This window comes from Rhinolophus sinicus, linkage group LG02, assembly GCF_036562045.2.
Source record: "Rhinolophus sinicus isolate RSC01 linkage group LG02, ASM3656204v1, whole genome shotgun sequence".
NCBI classification, from domain to species: domain Eukaryota; kingdom Metazoa; phylum Chordata; class Mammalia; order Chiroptera; family Rhinolophidae; genus Rhinolophus; species Rhinolophus sinicus.
This window is the reverse complement of record NC_133752.1, coordinates 112,577,494-112,598,597: the sequence shown is the minus strand read 5'-3', so window position 1 is coordinate 112,598,597 and position 21,104 is coordinate 112,577,494. Positions and strand designations below refer to the sequence as shown.

The 21,104-nt window shown below is 35.9% G+C and overlaps 2 protein-coding genes across 2 annotated transcripts in view; one reads left to right on the top strand and one right to left on the bottom strand.

Moving 5' to 3' along the window:
- Nucleotides 1-21,104, bottom strand: part of KDM5A (lysine demethylase 5A) — a 71,502-nt gene that overhangs the window by 46,566 nt on the left and 3,832 nt on the right. The window contains exons 3-9 of the mRNA XM_019711317.2: nt 20,246-20,368; nt 10,812-10,982; nt 8,734-8,868; nt 3,682-3,787; nt 2,315-2,406; nt 1,561-1,719; nt 309-428 (exon numbers count right to left, since the gene is read on the bottom strand). Of these exons, the coding sequence (XP_019566876.1) occupies nt 309-428; nt 1,561-1,719; nt 2,315-2,406; nt 3,682-3,787; nt 8,734-8,868; nt 10,812-10,982; nt 20,246-20,368 (906 nt within the window). The remainder of the gene's footprint in view (nt 1-308; nt 429-1,560; nt 1,720-2,314; nt 2,407-3,681; nt 3,788-8,733; nt 8,869-10,811; nt 10,983-20,245; nt 20,369-21,104) is intronic.
- On the top strand, nt 16,782-17,282 carry LOC109434415 (large ribosomal subunit protein uL24). Its single transcript, XM_019711318.2, has one exon. It carries the CDS (start codon nt 16,829-16,831, stop codon nt 17,264-17,266), a length of 438 nt encoding a protein of 145 aa, XP_019566877.2. The 5' UTR covers nt 16,782-16,828; the 3' UTR covers nt 17,267-17,282.

Sequence of the window (21,104 nt, the reverse complement as noted above, 5' to 3'; positions counted from 1 at the left end):
ACTTCGTATTATAAATAACTGAACAAAAGCAGCAACTACCACATACTTCATGCTTTTCTGTAAAAGATAACTCAGAGGACTAATAAACAATTCAAAGATCAAAGTAGATTTCTCAACAGGAGAGTGGATACTGCCACATAAGTGTGTGAAAGAAACAGAAACAGATTCCAGGCCCCTAGGCTTCAGAATTGGTGGTCTATCATCTTTTTCATGTGGTCCCTGTTTTCTACAAAATAACGTAAGTAAAAAGCAAACCAAAAGTTTTAGACTCCCTACCTCCCAAAACTGACCTAAAGACAGATACTCACATGGACTGGCATATTGAAATAATCAGACTTAAAATTATCTGCCATTTCTCCAAAACTCTGAAGTGTATATTCTCGTACAGCTTGTTCAAATCCAAAGGCTTCTCGAGGCTTATTACATTCCTGGAAAGAAAAACATCTAAGATTAACTCACTGAAACTGACCTGAACCAAGTATAATAAGACTTTCAGGTACTATCTTCTCTGACCATTTCCCTAGGTGAAGCTAATCCAATCAACCACAGACAGCAAAACAAGTACTAATTACTTGCAATATGGAATCAGGAAATAAAGTTCTAGAACCTTAACTGCATTTTTCAATTTTCCTGTAGGAAGGTGGTAATAAGACACCTTTAAACTTTTGAATTGGCATTATGCTCTGGCACCTAGAGGACGACTCACTTGGAATCAAGCCCAGGGATGCCTATCACTCACAGAACACCAGTAGATCTAGCTATGCAGAACATATTAATAAATGTTCATGAAGGAAGGAAGGTAATTCATAAGTGTGTATACAGTGGATTGCTAGGATATCTAGCTAGAAGAATGTTTTCTCTTCTTTTCACACTCAATCATCATGACCAATATCTTAACACAAATACTCGCATAGAACTGCTTCTGAATCACCCAACTTTGAGAATAAGTAATAATTCAAAGGCCATAAAAGATCTCTGAATACATCTATATACGCTTTCTACATACAGCTTCTATATACAGCCAACTCCTTCCCCTCCTGTCCCGTTTTGTTAAAATAAGTAAACAGCCTAGGCATTTATTTCATGACAATGACATTATAATCTTTCAATAAAAATAATTTTTACGATCAAATAAAAATTTAAACAAGCTGATAGACACCATCATTTCATCTGGTAGCAAGAAAATAATGCACAATTCCTAAGTTTTAGAGTTTCATGTGTGACTTTTTTTTTAATTAAAAAAAAAAAAAACCAGAAATACCCTACAGCCTTTCTTCATTTGTATTGTTTTCCAGGAATAGGAACATTCTGAACAAAAGTTTCATTCATCTGCGGCAATAAACAGATCTGTCAAACCATAGTCAGAAAAAGAAACTTTGAAAGGCAAGGTGCCACAAAACCGTTTTTACAGTTCCATTCAGTATCGCTGTTTAAAAATCCTGGAGATTTTAAACACTGAGAAACAAAGAGAGAGTGGAAGCAGCTTTGGGGAATGTGTTTACTCTATGTGTGTATGCATGTGTTATTGTTCTTAGTTTATAAAGAATCCGTAAATTGTACCTCAGCAACACACTTAGGACACCTCCAGTCTCCTTTGGGCACATCAGGTAGTGGGGGAATTAAACAAAATGTATGATAGCTGTCATCGCATCCATCACACAAAAGCAATTTATCTTCATTATTTCCCCGACCACAAAACATACAAACATAGAGATCAACCTGTTAAAAAACAAAGTGAAAGTGTATTTTCTGTAATAAGTAATATTAAATTTTTACCAGGAACTCAACTGAAACAAAATAACGTACACTAAAAAATAAACATAACTTAAATCCTGAATCCTTTTTTAAATAATTGTATTCAAACAGCTTTCATAGAACTTCCTGAATTTCCTCAGAGCTTCTAATAGGCATGTTAATCAAGTTATTAGAATAAAGAAAGCCTACAAATCTAGGGTACTTGAAAGTCAATTTACAGAGCTAAAATATACCATGTCATCCTTCCTAAATACAAATACTCTTTGGTAGAGAATGAATACTGAGCACTGTCTATAATACAGCTCAGGGATTTACAGATTCATATTTATTCTCTCACTTAGTTACTCACAAGGTCTATAACTTAGGGGAACAGCCTACGTATACGGGACAAAGCAAGGTTAACGTTACATAAACCAAAGTTGCAACTTTGGAGTCACCATCAAGTCTTCTAATCAAATGAATTAAGTAAACGGCATACCAAGATACTAGAGCAAGATAAAAAGTGCAAAACTAAATAAAAATAAATCCTTTCCCTCCTGACACATCTCAGAACACTTACAAAGTTAACAGAGAGAGTTCCTTTCCGTTGTCTCATTTGCATGTTAAATGCGTCTGACCTGTTGGTAACTTTTCGTCTTCGGGAGACCTCATCTTAAAATAAAAATAGTTATATAATAATAGTAAAAACTAATGTTGAGAACTTACTCTGGACCAGACACTATTTAAAATTGTTTAAATTGTTAAAATCTCACAACACTATGTGGCAGATATACTATTATCCCCCATTGAAGATAAAGAATCGGAAGTACAGAGAAGTTAGATACTTGCTCAAAAATCACACAGCCAGTCAGTGGCAGATTTGGGATTCTATTCAGGCAATAAAGCTCTAGAGAGCTTAACTATTAATTCTATACTGACTGTATGTAGTACTTATCAGGGACTAATTTGAGACTAGTTTTCAGATCACTGCTAGCCAATACAATAATTACAAGAATGGAAAAGATAATGAAAGTGCTTAATTCTTAAAAGGGTAATAATAAACATTATAATGTATTTTGTAAGTCCTATCACATTTTGAGAATGATAGAACAATATTATATGACCCTCACGAGTTCAGTCCACAATCCGAATTATGATTTAATTACTGAGATCATAAAATGTATAGTTAATATGACTTGTGCTTATAACATTTCATTAAATTCTTATACAGTAAAAACATATCCAACACAATCTTTGTTGATTGAACTGAGTTTTAAAACTGACACGTATACAGACAGAAAAGTAGACCTTAATCTTTCATCAGAATTTTACTCAGAATTTCAAACACATTAAATTGAGAATAGGAGGCTTTCCTCAGTTTATTTAAATGAAGTGATATATTAAGGTAATTTATAGAAAATATAAAAATTAGAATTTTTTTTAAATTAAAGTTTATTGGGGCGACAATTGTTACTAAAGTTACATGGATTTCAGGTGTACAATTCTATATTACATTATCTATATCTCACATTATAATTAGAATTTAAGTCATAAGCACTCTCCACTATCTTTTGATACTAAAAGTCAGAGAATCCTCTATTTCTCTTTGAATTTAAAAGCTTTAGATCACCAGGTGAGAACCATTAATTTCACCATTCTCTCATAAACTAGCCTTTAAAAACTATAATAAATTCCTGTGCCACATATTAGACACGCAGGAGGAAAATTTCTCTTCCAAAATGTTACAATAATTCAACATAATATGGCTCCTCGCACCTTAAATTTAAGATTCTGCCATAAAAAAGGCAATCTGTCTAGGAACTATGTCGCAAGTTTACAATTCTTAAGAAAAGCCCAAAGCAGACTGCAATTCAAAGATTATTTGAATCATGCCATAACCATACTGTTGTACCTTATTTCTTTTCATGACCAAATAACAGATTTTACCTTCTTTATCTTTTGCTCCCATTGCCAGGCCCACGACCTTAGGCCCAGCCCCAAAAATACGAAGTTTCTTCAATTCTGTGTTTCTATTTACTTCTCCAGATTCTGACTAAAAAATAAAACTCACATTAGTCTAATTATTCTGATTCATTCACACATTTCTTACCAAAGTTTCAAGATCCTCTTCAAATGAAGAAAAAAATTATTTGATTTCCTCTAATTCCACTGGCTGCCTGATTACAACAGTTGAATACGTGTCATCAAAGCACTATGCAACAGCCAGATCCCGTCCCACGAAAGAAAATCTATCTTTCATAAAAGCACAGTTGTCCATTAGGTTCTGTGCAGACAGACGCTACTGGTAATAACTGGTAATAACGCAATAGAAATCTCTAATTCTAACTTGCTAATAGACACTAACTGTGATTAGAGGGCAATATGCCCACCCCAAGAGATAAATATGATTTTCCTAAGCCAATTATGACAATACCATTTCTCTCTGTTGGTGATGACGTAGCTACGGGGGTGGGGGGGAGAGAATGTTATCCTAGTCTAGCCAATGAGAAGGGAGACCTACTGGAAGCCTCTGGGAAAGATTTTCATCTTCTAATAAAAGAGAAAGCTTCTCAAAGAGTAAGCCCTTTTGCCCCAACTTCCTTCCAAACTGGTAGGAGGGCCTCAGCTTGGTGAAAGCATAGTGCCAGACTCTGCAGCAGCTACACTGCAATTAGGAGCTGTATCATCCACACACTGAAGAAAACAAGGCAGAGGCCCTTGACGACAATGCGCAGCAGCTATATCAATCCTAGAACTACCTGTATCTCCAAAAATCTTATGTGAGAACTGTGTTATTAATGTTTAAGCTGTCACTTGGTATTCTAGTACTTTAAGCTGTCACTTGGTATTCTAGTACTGGCATCCTGCCAGACACCACTGTTACATCTTGAATTTAGATGAACCCTAATTTCTCTGACTGTAGACTAATAATCAAAGTTTATTTAAAATATATCCTTAGTCAGTAAGAATAAAAATAAACCAGGACAAAACTGACTACTTTACTAGTCTATGGCTATATAACAGCTGACGTATGCGGACTAGAATAAAAAGTCATAAGGATCAAACTGACCAAAATGGCATTTCAAAATTCTTTAGTAAATTGATTTGGCTATACTTATCAACCTCTACAAATAGTCCATTGATAAACACAACGCTACACACTCTTTACCACTACTAAAGCAAAGTACGTAATAATAAAAACTAGCATTGAGTATATAACATGTGCTATGTCAAAGGATTTTAATCAATCCTTACAATCTTTTCAGACAAACAATAAAGTTCCAAAAAAGTAGAAATATTAATAATAAAATAACAGTATCTGATCTTATTGGAATAAAACTAGAAATAACAAAATAAAAATCAAAAGGCCCTTCCACCTGGAATTTTTAAACTTACTATTTAAAATGATAATAAGGAGGCTGGTTCGCTCAGTGGTTAGAGCAGTGTTCATAACACCAAGGTCACCACTGGTTCGATTCCCACATGGGCCAGTGGGAAACAACAGCTTGACCTTGGAGCTGAGCCGCTGGTGGGCAGCTGGTTGGCTCAGTGGTTAGAGCACAGTGCTCATAACACCAAGGTCACCGGTTCAAGTCCCACATGGGCCAGTGAGCTGCATCCTCCACAACTAGTCTGAAAACAACAACTTGATTTGGAGCTGAGCTGCGCCCCCCACAACTAGATTGAAAAACAACGACTTGACATCCTGGGAAAACACAATGTTCCCCAATATTCCCCAATTAAAAAAAAAAAATGTTTAAAATTATGATAATAAAAAGACTATATATCAGAATGTCTGGAACTAAAGCAGTGATCACAGGAAATTTTATAGTCTTAAATATATCAATCAAAACAAAAGAATAGAAATAAATGAAGTTCCCAACTCAAAATGCTAGGAAAAGAACTGTAACATAAACCAAAAGAACTCTGTGAGGCTGGATTAGAACTGGAATTATCAGGATGAACTGAAAATATTAAGTCACAATAATTTTAAAATTGATTTTCCCAGCCCTGACACTAAAAGGGCCTATGAACAATGGAATCCCAGGAGGAACAAGTACACCTCATGCTCAGATCTTGGTTTCTAAATACCACTTCACAGTAAAACGAACCAGGATTCTTTGGATAAATGACTGATTCCAGGTCTAAGGCAGGATAAAAAGACAATGAACCTTTTTTGTTTTCAAAAACTGATGGAGAAAAGTCAAAAGAACATCAAGAATCAGGCTGAAGGGCTCATATTAGCCAAATTTGGAACAATTTGATTATCAAAAAGGAATAAATTATGTATTAAGAAAAAGATCTACCAGAAACTAATAAAATAAATAAACAAGCCCATAATCTTAAACAATGATACTAAAAAGCAGGGAGGTCAGACATGGTTCCACAGGTATATACATTCATCATAATGTACACTTAAGATATATAGTTTACTGTATAAAAAATACAGCTCAAAAAAAAAAAGTATGGGTTGCTCTTTAAAGAAAAAGGCTAACTAATAAAGGCAGAAGGAATGACACAAGTAGAAAACCACCCAGTTTGCAATCACCAACATAACTAATTCAGGCAAGGATCATCAATGAATCTTAAAACCACTGGATAAAACTGGAAAAGAGGTTATTCCCACTGTCTCACGTTTACTCTGATTACTTCTATTACAAAGAGAATACATGCTTTATAATGGAGAAAGCTTAAACTTAGTATCATCAATAATGGGACATATTGGCATTATGGACTCATCCTAATGTATAAATGTGCTAAGGATTTGTTAATTCTTCATATAGACAAACTCTGATCCCAGCTTTCAAGGAACTCACTCTAGTGAGGTCACGGATGAAAACACAGTATGGTAAGCGATGTGATAAGAGACAATAAGAAAGAGGAGTAGGATAACTTTCATAACTTGTTTCTTGTTTGAGACTATTGGATGGTTGTGCCTGTCACTGTCACCAGGCTAGAAAATATTAAAGGAAAAACAGACTGAGAAAAGGTGATTAATGTTTGGTTTGAGACATTCTGAATTTGGCATACCTGAGCTGTGGCCCCCAAGGAGTACACGTGTATGTACACACACACCCTCACCCTTGTGAACAGAAAAGCACGTCAAGGCACATTTAGGAGGCCTCAGTGTATAGGCAGTAACTGAAATCACAGGGTAGGTAAGATTGCTAGGGAGAGTAAAGACAGGAAAGGACTGAAACTACCACATGAAGAACAGAGAGGAGAACAAAGATGACTGAGGAGTGGTCAGAGTGAAGAGGAAAACCAACAGTGTCACAGAAGCCAAAAAAAAAAAATCAAGTTAATCAAATTTCAAGGAGAGAAATAAGCCACCATATTAAATGTATACATGACCAGCGAAGAAGTAGGATAAGAAATGAAAAGAGGTTCTCAACATCCCACAATTACTAACTCAGTGGTAACTTGTACAGTGCAGTTTCAATGAACTTTTTAGAGTCAGATTCCAGAGTATAAAAACTAAATAGATTCTGAGAAAACAGACAATATAGACTATTTTTTAAAAAAACTTGTCCATGAAAAGAGGCAAGGAGTAGCGCACTATTCATAGAGAAGGCTTTTAAGATGATAGAGACTTGAACACATTTACATGGGAGGAGGGGAGATTTAGCAGACAGAGGAGGTAGAAGAGACAGATTTTATAACTGATATAGTGAAATCACTAAAGAAGCCAGAAAGGATGGAAGCAGATTATCTTTGGAGAGAAAGGTACACTTTGTCCACAGAGACTGGAAGAGATGAAAAAATAATTGAGAAGGAACATCAAAAGGGATTTCATTGCAAGCTGGCAATTGATTAGACAAGCCCACCCAGGGCAACTCTTCAGGTTGAGTTATCATGTCAGAGACTAGTCTTCAAGAGTTTCACGTCTTGAAATAGATTATCACTATGTACCCAAAGATGATCAGAACTTCTGAGATCAATCACAGTAATAAAAATCACTTAATGACTAAACCAGAGCTTACCAATTTATAGTGGGGCTATCACTTTCCAATGAATTTCCATTAAATTCACATTCCCCATCCAAGACACCTACCTTTCTGCTATCAAAATACCTAAGAAGCTAAATTATTAATCAGGAGATTATTTAATAAGCATAAACTCAGAAAAGGAAAGGAGACATGGCATGAAAGAGAGATATCCCCTGAGCTCTAGAAAAGCAGGATAAAGTATCACTAGCCACCTCTCCAGTGACAGGACTCCTTACCACCCCATATACAATGTCTCTTGTAGTAGACAATCTCCCTTCTCTATTCCCACTTTCAATGTACACCATTTCCATTCTTTTAACACACTGTTTTTTTAGACACGTTAAAGTCAATGACTGGAATCCAGTTAAGTTGCTATTTTGGTCCACTCATATGTTTAATTTGAATGGACCACATCTCAGCGTTGTAAGGGCACCTCACTGTCCCAGTCGACAGATTGACCTTTACCAAAAACCTTAAAAAATACAAATTTGAGGACCACAAAGAAATGGGAATGGGGTGGGAGGGGCAGACAAAAAGAAATACGGGCACTTTTCTTCTGATGCATTCATTAGGCTTTGAAATCATTTTAGGTTATAAGAACACTATATAAGTAGAAGTTACATTGGAATGATCCAGATACTAAGAAACTTATTCTCCAGTTTTTAAAAGAATGACAAGTATAAAACCACTTTCCTAGTCCTCTCACTTCTGCTAACCATGAAAATAAAATGTATTAGAATTCATTTGTGCACGTTTGTGAAATTGGCCCTACAGTATCCAGTCACCCTCTGATTTGTCATCCCTGACAAGAACTGTTCAAAACTAACAATAAGCTTTTTAAATAAAATCAGACTGAATTTTATAATTTCTTCTGTTAATCTCAAAAGTAAATGAAAAATAGGTCTCTTCAAGTTTCAAAAAACAAAAGTATGTAAATGATCTCACATAACCAAATTCTGCAGTCAAAGCCCTGAAAACTCCTGTTAAAATAGCCCACAGAAATTGATACCTGAGACTTGACCCGTCTTGTTCTCTTTGGCAGAATGTTCATTCTTGTGCCCGGCTCTGGGGAAGTTTGGACATCAGTGCCAAGAACCTCAGGCTCCATTTTTTCCTTAAGCTCTAAATTAGGCATTTGTACACCCTAAAGAATCAAAGCACAGAAAGAGACCAGATTCACTGATAAGAGATCAGGTTTGAGACTCGGGGGGAAAAATAATAAATTTCCAATAAATCACTAATACTACATGAAACCAGATGACAATTCTCCCACCAAATTGAGCTATAGATTCAAGACAATCCCTATCAAAATTCTAGCAGGCTTTTGTAGAAACTGAGAAGCTGATCCTAAAATTTAAGTGGAAATGCAAATTGTTTAGAAATTATGAGAAAAGAAGAACAAAGCTGGAGGACTTATACTACTGGATATCAAAACTTACTATAAAGCTATAGTACCTCAAGACAGCATAGTACTGGTGTTAGGATAAATATATAGAACAAAGGACAGAACAGAGACAAGAAATAAACCTACATATTTAAAGTCAACTGATTTTCAACAAAGGTACCAAAGTAAATCGACGGGAAAGGGGTAGTCTTTTAAACAAATGGTGTTGGTACAACTGGATAGTCATACACCCTTCCCCCAAAATAAAACTTACATACCTTGACCTCATACTATACAGGAAAAAAAAAACCCTCAAAATGGATCAAAGACCTAAACATAAAAGCTAAAACTATACAACTTCTGGATGAAAAGAAAGAAGAAAATTTTTGTGGTCTTGGGTTAGGAAAAGATTTCTTAGCTATGACACCAGAAACGATCCATAAATGGGGAGGGAAAAAAAATCAATAAATTACTCTTCAAATAGGTACCATTATAAAAAGGAAAAGGTAAATCACAGACTAGGTAGGAGAAAATATTTGTAAAATCATTTTCTGATAAAGAAGTTGTATCTAGAATATATAGTGAACTCTTAGAACAAGTATGAGAACAACCTATTTAAAAAAAAAAAGATTGGAACAGACGCTTCATAAAGGAAAATATACAAATGGCTAATATGCACATGAAAAGATGCACAACACCATTAGTCATTAGGAAAATGAAAACTAAAACCACAATGAGATACCACTACACACCCACTAGAATGACTAAAAGCAAAATAACTGACAATACCAAGTGCTGGCAAAGACGTGGAGAAACTGGAAGCCTCTACATTACTGGTGGGAATGTAAAATGGTTCAGCCACTTTGGAAAACAGTTTGGCAGTTTCTTAAAAAGTTAAACATAAACTTACCATATAACCCAGCAATTCCACTCCTAGGTATCTACCCAAGAGAAATGAAAACATATGTCCACACAAAGACTTATACATGAATATTCACAGCATTATTCATAACAGCCATAAACTGGAAACATTCCAACTGTCCATCAACTGGTAAATGGATAAACACATGTGTTCTATCCATACAATGGAATATATTCAGCCATTAAAAGGAACAAAGTACTAATACATACTAAACCATGGATGAGCCTTAAAAACATTAGGCTAAGTGAAAAAAGCGAGATATAAAATCACATTGTATGATTCCATCTATGAAATTTCTAGAAAAGATAAAACTATAGAGTCAGAAAGTAGATCAGGAGTTGTCTAGGTCTGGAGGTAGGAGCAGGAACCAACTACAAAGGAACACAAAGAACTTCTGGGGCTGATGGAAGTGTTCTAAAACTAGAGTGTGGTGTATAATTTATTAAAGCTTACCTACAATGGGTGAATTCTACACTAAATTATACCTCAATAAAGCTGTTTAAAAAAATAAATGAAACCAAGAGGAGGAATTTTTCAAAAAGCTTAAACAAAAGGACTTATTTAAATAAATAAGAAAACATTCCCATTATCCTTTATCTTGTAAACCACCAAAAATAGCTGGTTTTAAACTACACCTTGCTCCCCCAAATTCTGGTACTGGGAGAAATCTTTTTTAACTTGCTATGCATAGTCAACTACTAACTTATTATGGTGAAAACAGTCCAAAGTTTACATTTGGCTCACTGGAATTACCCACTCCTAAAAAAATGATGCCTCTCACCATAAGGCTGACACCAGATTGGAAAAGCTCATATGGGTAGAGAATTCTTTCATAGTGTGACTTCAGAAGAGACCCAGTTCCTTTTCCTGGCAGATATCCCAAGCGGCTACCCACTTTAGACCATTTCTTCTCTTTGGTGACCATTTCAAAACCTCCTTTGCTGGCAACAACCTGAAAAGAAAGTAAAAATTATTTAGGGAAAGAAGGTAGATACATCTTGCTTGCTAAATATAAAAATTATTCTAGGCCCAGATTTCATATTTCCTTTCAACAAATATCTGACAAAACGGAAACCTGCCAACATTTTAAAATATGGAATGAGACGGCGATTTTTGGAAATTTTAAACTATCATTTGTTATTGTGCCTATCTTAAACGAACCAGGCATTTAAAAACATTTAATGAAACATTTACACTTTGTACATTATACACCTTGAGAAAACTAAACATATATCTGTACCCCATATCCTCAAAGAACTCAAAATACAAAATAGGAATATAGACCAAAAATAGATATGAGAATAAATGTAAGTTATATAGTACAAAAGAAACATGATCCTGAAATTAGAAAATGTACCAAATAACTTATAAAATTTAACAAAAATATCAACCAAACAATGGATTCAGAGGGTATTTTAAAAGAGAGGCTATAATTTTTCAAAAGAAGAAAAGTTTTGCATGAAAGATTATAAAGGAGTGATGCGAAAAGATCAGATTACAGCAGATTTACTGGAATGTAGCATAGAATGTATTAAGGTAGTAAGTGACGAGATAAATTGGCCAATTTAACTGAATGCTCACATCAAATCTGGCACTGTACAGAATGTATATGTATCAAGGCTCCCTATCTTCCAGAAGCTGATATTGACATCTCTCACACGCTAAAATATAGGCAGTTTTCAGTTTCACTGACAACAGAATACAGAGGACTGTGACATAGTTATTTGAACTCAAAATAATTATCCTCTTTGAATATAATTACCGTATTTTACTACACAAAAGAGAAACATTAAACAAAGAATTGCCACGTGATCCAGCAATTTCACTTCTAGATATATCCCCAAAAGAACTGAAAGCTGAGATTCAGATAGCTACTCGCACACCCATGTCCACAGCAGCATAATTCACAACAGCCAAAAGGTGGAAACAACCCAAATGTCCATCAAGAAATAATGAATAAAATGTGGTATACACACACAATGGAATATTATTCAGACCTAAAAAGGAATAAAATTATGATACATGTGACAACATGGATTAATCCAGAAAACATTATGCTAAGTGAAATAAATCAACCACCAAAGGATGAATGTTGTGTAATTCCACCTACATGACATACCTAGAATAAGCAAATTCATAGAGAAAGTAGAACAGAGGTTTTACCATGGGCTACAGGGAGGGGGGAAGTTCTGGAAATGGATAGTAGTGATGGTTGTACAACATTTTGAATATACTCAATGCCATGAAATTGTACACTTAAAAATGGTGAAGTTTATGTTATGTATATTTTACCATAATTTTTCTAAAAAGGTTAAGCGTATGTACTCTGGAGCCAGACTACCAGAGCTCAAATTCCAGCTCTGCTAATTAATAGTTGTATGATCTTGAGTTATGTAATTTGCATCTCTGATTCCTATTATTTAAAAAAGTAGTAACAGCAGTAACTGCACCTCATTATGAAGCTACTGTGAAGACAAATGAAATAAATAAAACATGAAAAGAACCAGGACACAGTAAGTGCTACTTCAATGTTAGCTATAGTATAAATGTTTATGTGTATGGGCCAATGTGTGTGTGTGTGTGAGGTGGTGCACATGCTATAAATAAGTGAAGAGAAATGTCACCAACTCTTGTGCTCTAGGATGCTACTACAAAGATGAACCTATAGTCAAAGCAAGACTTTCCACTAGTGAAATAGCTGAAAACTTGATAGAAACACATAAATTCACATGCATAAGAGTTGAACACATCTCTAATTCTTTAGCTTCTCTTATCATACCTCAGAGAAGCTCCTCTGTTAAGAGCTAACAGGAGAAAAGAAAAACATTCATTATTCAAACTTTGTAGTGTAGAAGACAGAATGATGGGGGGTTAGATAAAAGGCTGTATGGAAGCAAATGGATGAATGAGTATGCCTTTCTTTCACATCTTTCCAGTGCTTCTATACTGTCAACTACTATTCTAAGTGCTTGAGATTTATCTGTGAATAAAACAAAGATTTTTGCCCTCTTGGAGCTTAAATTCTAGTGGGAGAAAAGAGGAAATTAAACATAATATATAAATTTTGAAGTGATAAATCCTGTGGAAGAAATGTTTTAAAACAGTTAAAAGGCCTCAAGAGTAGAAGAATGAGGGTAAATTGAAGTTTTAAACAGTCACAAAAAGCCTCATTACAAAGGTGACATTTGAGCAAATATGTGAAGGAAGTAAAGTAGTTCCCCAAGCAGGGAATAGCCAGAGCAAGAGCCCTAAGTTAAGAAGCATGCCTAGAGTGTTTGAGGAACAGTAAGAAAGCCAATGTGGCTGACAAGTGGGGAGGAGTAGTAAAGAAGTCAGAGAGGAAACAGAAGTCCTCTCAGTAATGTTTATTATCCACTGCAATTACCACCATTACGTAATAATCTGCTTTGTAGTCAAAGCACTTCAAGCTAAATTTCCATTAGTACTGATATATCTGCATGGGTGCAGCCATGCTTTCTTACCCAGTTCTGATCACTGGCACAACAGCTGGGAGAATGACAGCCAGCATAGTGAGGTATGGCCAAGGAATACGACAAAGCTATCTCACACAAAAAAATCAAAGCATGACTTTGGCTTCATAAGCACAATACCCTAACAATCTAACCAAGCCTAATACTATAAAAACACAAAACTTTACACTTGTGTTTCTCCAGCTGACAGATTCAAGAATTACATACATAATTTCAAACTATAAACCATTTATTCCAAGCATTTGCCATGCAATGTATCACAGCATTCTCACTAGAAATATATCACTTAAGAACCATGCCCTATAAAGATACATGACATGTGCTTGAAGACAATAAAGAGAAGCCTTCAGTCAAAACTGACCAAAGAGTAATGTCGATCAAGGCCAAAATTTCCGTCCAATAACAAACTAAGTCTGGCTAGTAACAGATAATTTTAACAGACATAAAGTACTAGCAGTATTATACTTAAAAGCTCCCTCTTAAAACTCCACTAACAAGACAGAAAAGGAACACAAAGGCATACTCCCAAGAGGGAAAACAGACCAAGAGAAAGCAGGTGTATGAGTGAAAAACCTAGCAGGCAAAAAACAAACAAAATACAAAAAAACCAAGCACCTGCAATAGAAGAAAGCCAAGGAGAAGCTTTTGCAACATAGAACCTGAATAAACTTAAGAAATGGAAGCAGGAGTACCTGTAAAATTAGGGATGGCGATGAACAGAGAACAGGATTGGCTGAAAACCTGTACAAAAGCAATTAGACCACCACCAGTCAGCACAGCCAGGCAACTCTCCTTCTCTAACCCCAGCAGCAGAAGACTGGAGATTTATTCTCAGGAGAGTTTGAAAAGAGACTCTACCTTAAGAAATAGGTAAGTAAACTATCGGATCAGTCTCATAGTCTAATCAGCCTAATAGTCTAACATCCAACTAATAAGAGTTCAAAGAGAGGAAAAAGTGGAAGAAATTGTCAAAGCACACAAGAAGAGTTACAAGAACTTAGACATGAGTTCAGGTTAGAGATTATCAAGTGTAATAAAAATATTAAATAAAAATAAACACGTACCAATGCATAGCACTGTGAAATCTCAAACCACTGGTAATAAAGATTAGATCTTAACATCTTCAAGAATAAGAAAGTCACATACAAAGGAATAATAAATAATATAGCATCATTCTTTTCAACAGCAACACTGTAAGCCAGAAGATTATGGAGTAAAGCAGTCAAAATACTGAAGTAAAATGATTCACAATTTAGTCTTCTAACCCCCACCAAACTACTAATAAAGCTTTAGAACATTTTTAGACAAACAAAAAATTTACATCTCCTTTACCTTCTTGCTCATGAAACTAGTAGAAGAAATGTTTCACCAAAATAGGAGTAAACAAAGTACAGGTAACCCCCGTATAACATGGCATATCTATGACACGGTTTAGCTCTAACACGGTTTGAGAATTGAGGGAAACCCTTGTATAACACGCATCCTAGAACACGGTTTCACTCTAACACGGTTTGAGAATTGAGGGAAACCCTTGCACAACACGGCATCCTAGAATACGGTTTCACTCTAACATGGTTTGAGAATTAGAGAAATCCCTGAACAACACGGAGCATAATAAGGGCTTTTAAGAGCAAAAGATATCTCATTTGAAATTTTTCATTTGAGTGTGCATGTCATATAAGATTTGACTGCAGAATTTTAAATCCATTTTGTTCGTGGAGTATTAACTTCTGAGGATGAAGATATCTTGTCAAAAAGAAAATGCCCTCGGTTAATGGTGCTTAGCAGTGATGACGAAGAAACTATTATTTAATACATATTAATATGTTATACTTTTGGTGAAAACTGCTTTAATAAAGATATTTGTCTAATTATAAAAATGTAATAGTATGCTTTTTTAATTTTTGGAACCTAACCCTAGCCCCCTTTTTTGTACTAGCTCTTTGTTTCGTGTAACACAGATTCGCATAACATGTCATTTTTTAGGAACCTAACAACCATGTTATGTGGGGGTTACTGTAATAGGAAGACTTGAAACAAGGAGAGGTAAAAGGAACTCCCAGAATGATAATATTGAAAGGAAGTTCAAGGCTGACAGCTGACCTTGAAAAACAACCAGCCTGGGCTGGAACAAGAAAGAAAACTCCAGAGGAATGGCTCCAAGAAAATGAAACTGATAGACTATCTGATGGGTAAAAGCATACTGAGAAAGTTATACTTCTGCTGGAAAATCAGAAAATACATTTTTCAAAGTTACAAAGAAAACATACAAAATGAAAAAAGGGAAGGGGATTTATTAACTCCAAGGAAAATAAAAACTGGTATAAGGAAACAATCAGCACACTACAAGGCTCGAGTACAAATAGAATTTTTAATTAATAAAAATTGATCGAATCACTAGAAAGGAGTACGGGACCTGAAATATGTGAGGATTTAGATTTCTTACACTCATCCCCCATTTCCAACAGTAGAAAATCAGTATATAATATTTAAAACTGAAAAATGAATAGCATAATAAATATATTATTAGGAAATACGAAGATCAACATCAGAAATAACTAAAAGAAGTGAAACTGATTAGTTCTAAGGAGTAGAAATGGGAATAGAGAGGTGGAGAAGGAAGAATGCTGTTTTTTTTTTTAAATATATTACTTTGGGCCGGCCCAGTGGCTCAGGTAGTTGGAGCACTATGCTCCTAATGCTGAGGTCACCGGTTTGATTCCCACATGGACCAGTGAGCTGCACCCTCTACAGCTAAGATTGTGAACAACAGCTCTCCCAGGAGCAGGGCTGCCGTGGGCAGCCGGAGGTTGGCATGAGCTGCTGAGTGCTTCCGCGGGCCCGCAGCCAGTGTGAGTGGCCAGCAACCACCATGAGCGGCCGGTGGCCAGCAGCCAGTGTGAGCTGCCATGGGCTACCATGTGCTGCGATGAGCGGCTGGTGGCCAGCGTGAGCTGCTGTGAGCTGCTGACCGGTGACCGACTGCCTCAGCCAGGGGGATCGCAAGCCTCATAATACCAGCATGGGCCAGGGAGCTGTGTCCTACACAACTAGACTGAGAAACAAAGGCTTGACCGGGGTGGGGGGGAGGCGGAAGAAGGGGGGAAGGGAAAACCTGGTCTTACAATAAAAAAATATATAATAATAATTTTAAAGGCCTAGAATGAATGTTCCTTGCTGCACTGATTATAAACCAGTAATTGTTAATGTAAAACTCCATTAAATTATACCTGCCAAGTAATACTTTTATCAAAAATAAGGGAGACTCTTCCCTTTTGCGGCCATCGCTGAAGCGCCAGCGGCCAAAATGAAGTTCAACCCCTTTGTGACTTCTGACCGGAGCAAGAACCGTAAAAGACATTTCAATGCACCTTCCCACATTCACAGGAAGATTATGTCTTCTCCTCTTTCCAAAGAGCTGAGACAGAAGTACAATGTTCGATCCATGCCCATCCGAAAGGATGATGAAGTTCAGGTTGTCCGAGGACACTACAAAGGGCAGCAAATTGGCAAAGTAGTCCAGGTTTACAGGAAGAAATATGTCATCTACATTGAACGAGTGCAGCGGGAGAAGGCAAATGGCACGACAGTTCATGTGGGCATTCACCCCAGCAAGGTGGTTATCACTAGACTAAAGCTGGACAAAGACCGCAAAAAGATCCTTGAACGGAAATCCAAATCTCGCCAAGTAGGAAAGGAAAAGGGCAAATATAAGGAAGAAACAATTGAGAAAATGCAGGAATAAAGTAATCTTATATACAGCTTTCATTAAAAACTGTTAAAATGAAAAAAAAAAAAAGGGAGAAAGACAAAGCGATTTAATCAAAATAAGAAACCATCACAATAACAATTTAATGACTCAGAAGACTGAAAATTTGCTTCCCATTAAAAAGCAGTTGAATCGAAGTATTTCAAAATCATGTCTAGTGGTGGACAGGTGTCTCAGTTCGTTAGAGCGCGAGCTCTAGGCAATGGGGCTGCCGGTTCGATTCCCACATGGGCCAGTGAGCTGAGCCCTCCGCAACTAGAATGAAGTCAATGAGCTGCCGCTCAGCTTCCGGGCGGCCAGACGGCTCAGTTGGTTGGAGCGCGGGCTCTCAACCATAAGGTTGCCGGTTCAACTCCCTCGAGGGATGATGGGCTGTGCCCCCTGCAAATAACAATAGCAACTGGACCTGGAGCTGAGCTGCGCCCTCCACAACTAAGATTGAAAGGACAACAACTTGACTTGGAAAAGTCCTGGAAGTACACACTGTTCCCCAATAAAGTCCTGTTCCCCTTCCCCAATGATAAAAAAATCTTAAAAAAAAAAAAAAATCATGTCTATAATAACACACTCAAAAGTTGCTCATCAGGGGCCGGCCCGGTGGTTCAGGCGGTTAGAGCTCCATGCTCCTAAATCCGAAGGCTGCTGGTTCGATTCCCACATGGGCCAGTGGGCTCTCAACCACAAGGTTGCCAGTTCAATTCCTCGAGTCCCACAAGGGATGGTGGGCTCCGCCCCCTGCAACTAAAATTGAACACAGCACCTTGATCTGAGCTGCCTCCCAGATGGCTCGGTTGGTTGGAGTGCGTCCTCTCAACCACAAGGTTGCCAATTTGATTTCTCGACTCCCACAAGGGATGGTGGGCTGTGCTCCCTGCAACTAGCAACGGCAACTGGACGTGGGGCTGAGCTGCGCCCTCCACAACTAAGACTGAAAGAACAACAACTTGAAGCTGAACGGCACCCTCCACAACTAAAATTGAAAGGACAACAACTTGACTTGGAGAAAAGTCCTGGGAAGTACACACTGTTCCCAATAAAGTCCTGTTCCCCTTCCCCAATAAAATCTTTAAAAAAAAAAAAAAAAAAGAAAGTTGCTCATCAGCTGTCAGCCAAAAAAAATTTTTAAAGGCATACCTAATAAACTAAAAATATCAGAACTTTGAATATTTTCTGCAGTTTTCAGCCTGAGCCTCTTGCTAAAAAGCAAAATGGCATGCTGATGAAATAGTCACCCAATGATAGAGGTCAGAACAGTGGTTACTTCTGAGGAGAAGTACTGGGAGGGAGATAAAGGAGCCCGCTAGAGTGCTGTAAATGTTCTATTATATATCTTGATCTGGGTAGTGGTTCCACAAGTGTACACCTATATAAAGATTTATCCAACTGTACATCGAGAGACAGCAATCTCACTGTGACATTTCGGGAACAAAAGATTATGAAATATAAACAAAATTACTACAAGTTAAAATTTGTCTGCCTTTTATCTTTAAATCTTCAGTTTTATAAGCATTCTCAAAGGTTAGGGGAAAGAACTGTCCGTGGGGACTTAAAGGTAAGACTACAATAAGCCTCAGGACAATCAAACTTAACCTTTAATCAATATATTTGCAATACATTTTCTAAGTACTTGAACAAGATATTAGTATTTTCCCTTTGCACAAAAAGGAATTGGATTTTTCAAGACAGCGTTAAACAGTCCAGATGACAAATGTTACATAGAATTGTGAACAAGGTATTCATATTAGGTTACTTCTAAAGCCCCTTTCTAATTTTGAAATCCTATAACTCTGTAAAACCAACAATGCAACCTAATTTACCATCAGAGTAAACCTAATGTTTATCTTTTAATTGTCAAAAAAGAGAATTCTTAAAACAAATTTTTTACCCTAATGGTTCACTACAAGATACAAACCCACCCTTCAAATCCACTGTAATTTGCCCTTTGGTATCATAAGATTTTCATACAACTGAAGTAGAAAATTCTTAGCACAGTGCTTAATTACTGACATCATTCCCGAACTGATAAAACAAACCTAGAACTGTATTTTAGTATAAGATTACATTTCCCAGAATTATTAGTATGAAAAATTTTTTTTAGAGAATTCTGACCTGATGTTAATTTTAAAACGTATTATAAAAAGTAATTTCAATTATCGCTTTTTTCCATGAAAGTAAAACCTTCCAAAATTAACTGCAATTTAAATGAGAATAAAAGTTTATTTCAAAATAGTATATCAATCATAGGATATGCAAGGCCACAGAAAAAAGTGGTTTTGCAGAATTCCTCAGATAATCAAGCTGTCTTCACTCACAAGTTACAAGAGTCGTAGATTTTTACTACTGTATAACAAAATATGTCTTCAAAGTATTTAATAAACGAATAAACCCTGGTGCAGGTCAGTTAGTTTTTTTTTTATTTTTTCATAATATAATGTTATAAAGTTAACCTAAATTTAAGCAAAAAGGTGAAGTCTAAACACTTCACCTTTAATTTTTTGAGCTATTGTTCATTCTACTGGATAATGCTGACCTCAGTTATCCATTAACGCTATTACAGGTATTAATGCAACTGATATGAAAACCACATGTAAGAATCTGTTTAATATACCAAATTTACAATTAATAAATCGGAAAAAAGATAACAAGTTCAACATAAGACATTATACACTCAACACAAAATACTGGTAGGTTTGTGTCATTTTTTTTGCATTATTGTGTCTCACAAAGCCTACTAATCTGAGTGAATCATTAAATATTAATATCATAATAAATTATAAAGTAGTTTATTTGACAAATAACTTTTAGATCTCTCACTTCCATTTAGTCATGCTTGCATTTCATTATTAAACAAATCCTACACAGGAAGTGATGTTTTCCATCTAGTTTATTTGAAACTCCTAACTTTATAAAGTCACTAATCTCTGCTCCAATTTCTAAACCAAGTAAAAGCCTCACCTTGCTCAAAGCATACAGATCCAGGATTTTTCTCTCCACCACAGGGATCTTCAAAGTAGATCCTTGAAGTTCCCAAAATTTTGCTAGTTGATCTAAGAAGTCCAGTCTCACTCTGGTCATTGCCTAAGATTAAAATACAGAAATTAGAAATATGTTACAGTTGAAAATAAATGTGTTTTATTTAATAAAGATATTCATTTCTCTAAAAAAATTCACTTTACATTATTACTTAGTCCAACCTTGTAAAGCAAGCTAATAATAAAGCAAAATATTTCTAATAAACTTTATTCATTAAAGTAAAAACAGTTACTCTAAAATATGTGAACAGTTCTCCTATTACCAATCAAAGCAATTTTTGGAAGTTTGCTTAACTTTAAGCTAATTAGAAAATTTAGCAAATCGGATTATTTTATTTCTAAGCATTTTGAATCTGCCATTTCATCTGCAGATAATATACATACTTAAGATACACTAACTCTCTACCTCATTGATATTAAGATCCTTTGTGAAGTATCTAATTACAAGAGACTTAAGGAAATAAAATATGTATTAAAATCTCAGGAAATGTTTTAGGAGCATGAAGAGAAAAACAAAAGAAACCTCAGCATGACATATTAAGCCTTAGCTAAAATTTCTCTTTTGTACTCTGAAACAGTGTTTAACCACACTGAGGAATCTTCTGAAAATCTGGCATAGGGGGCTGGGTATAAAAGGTGCAAGGATTAAGAAATACAAATTGGTAATTACAAAGTAGTCATAGGGATGTAAAGTACAGCATAAGGAATATAGTCAATAATATTGTAATAATTATGTATGGTGCCAGGTTGGTTCCAGACTTATCAGGGGGATCACTTTGTCA

Coding starts and splice junctions, on each gene's coding strand:
- LOC109434415 (XM_019711318.2), top strand. CDS start 16,829: ATGAAGTTCAACCCCTTTGTGACTTCTGACCGGAGCAAGAACCGTAAA.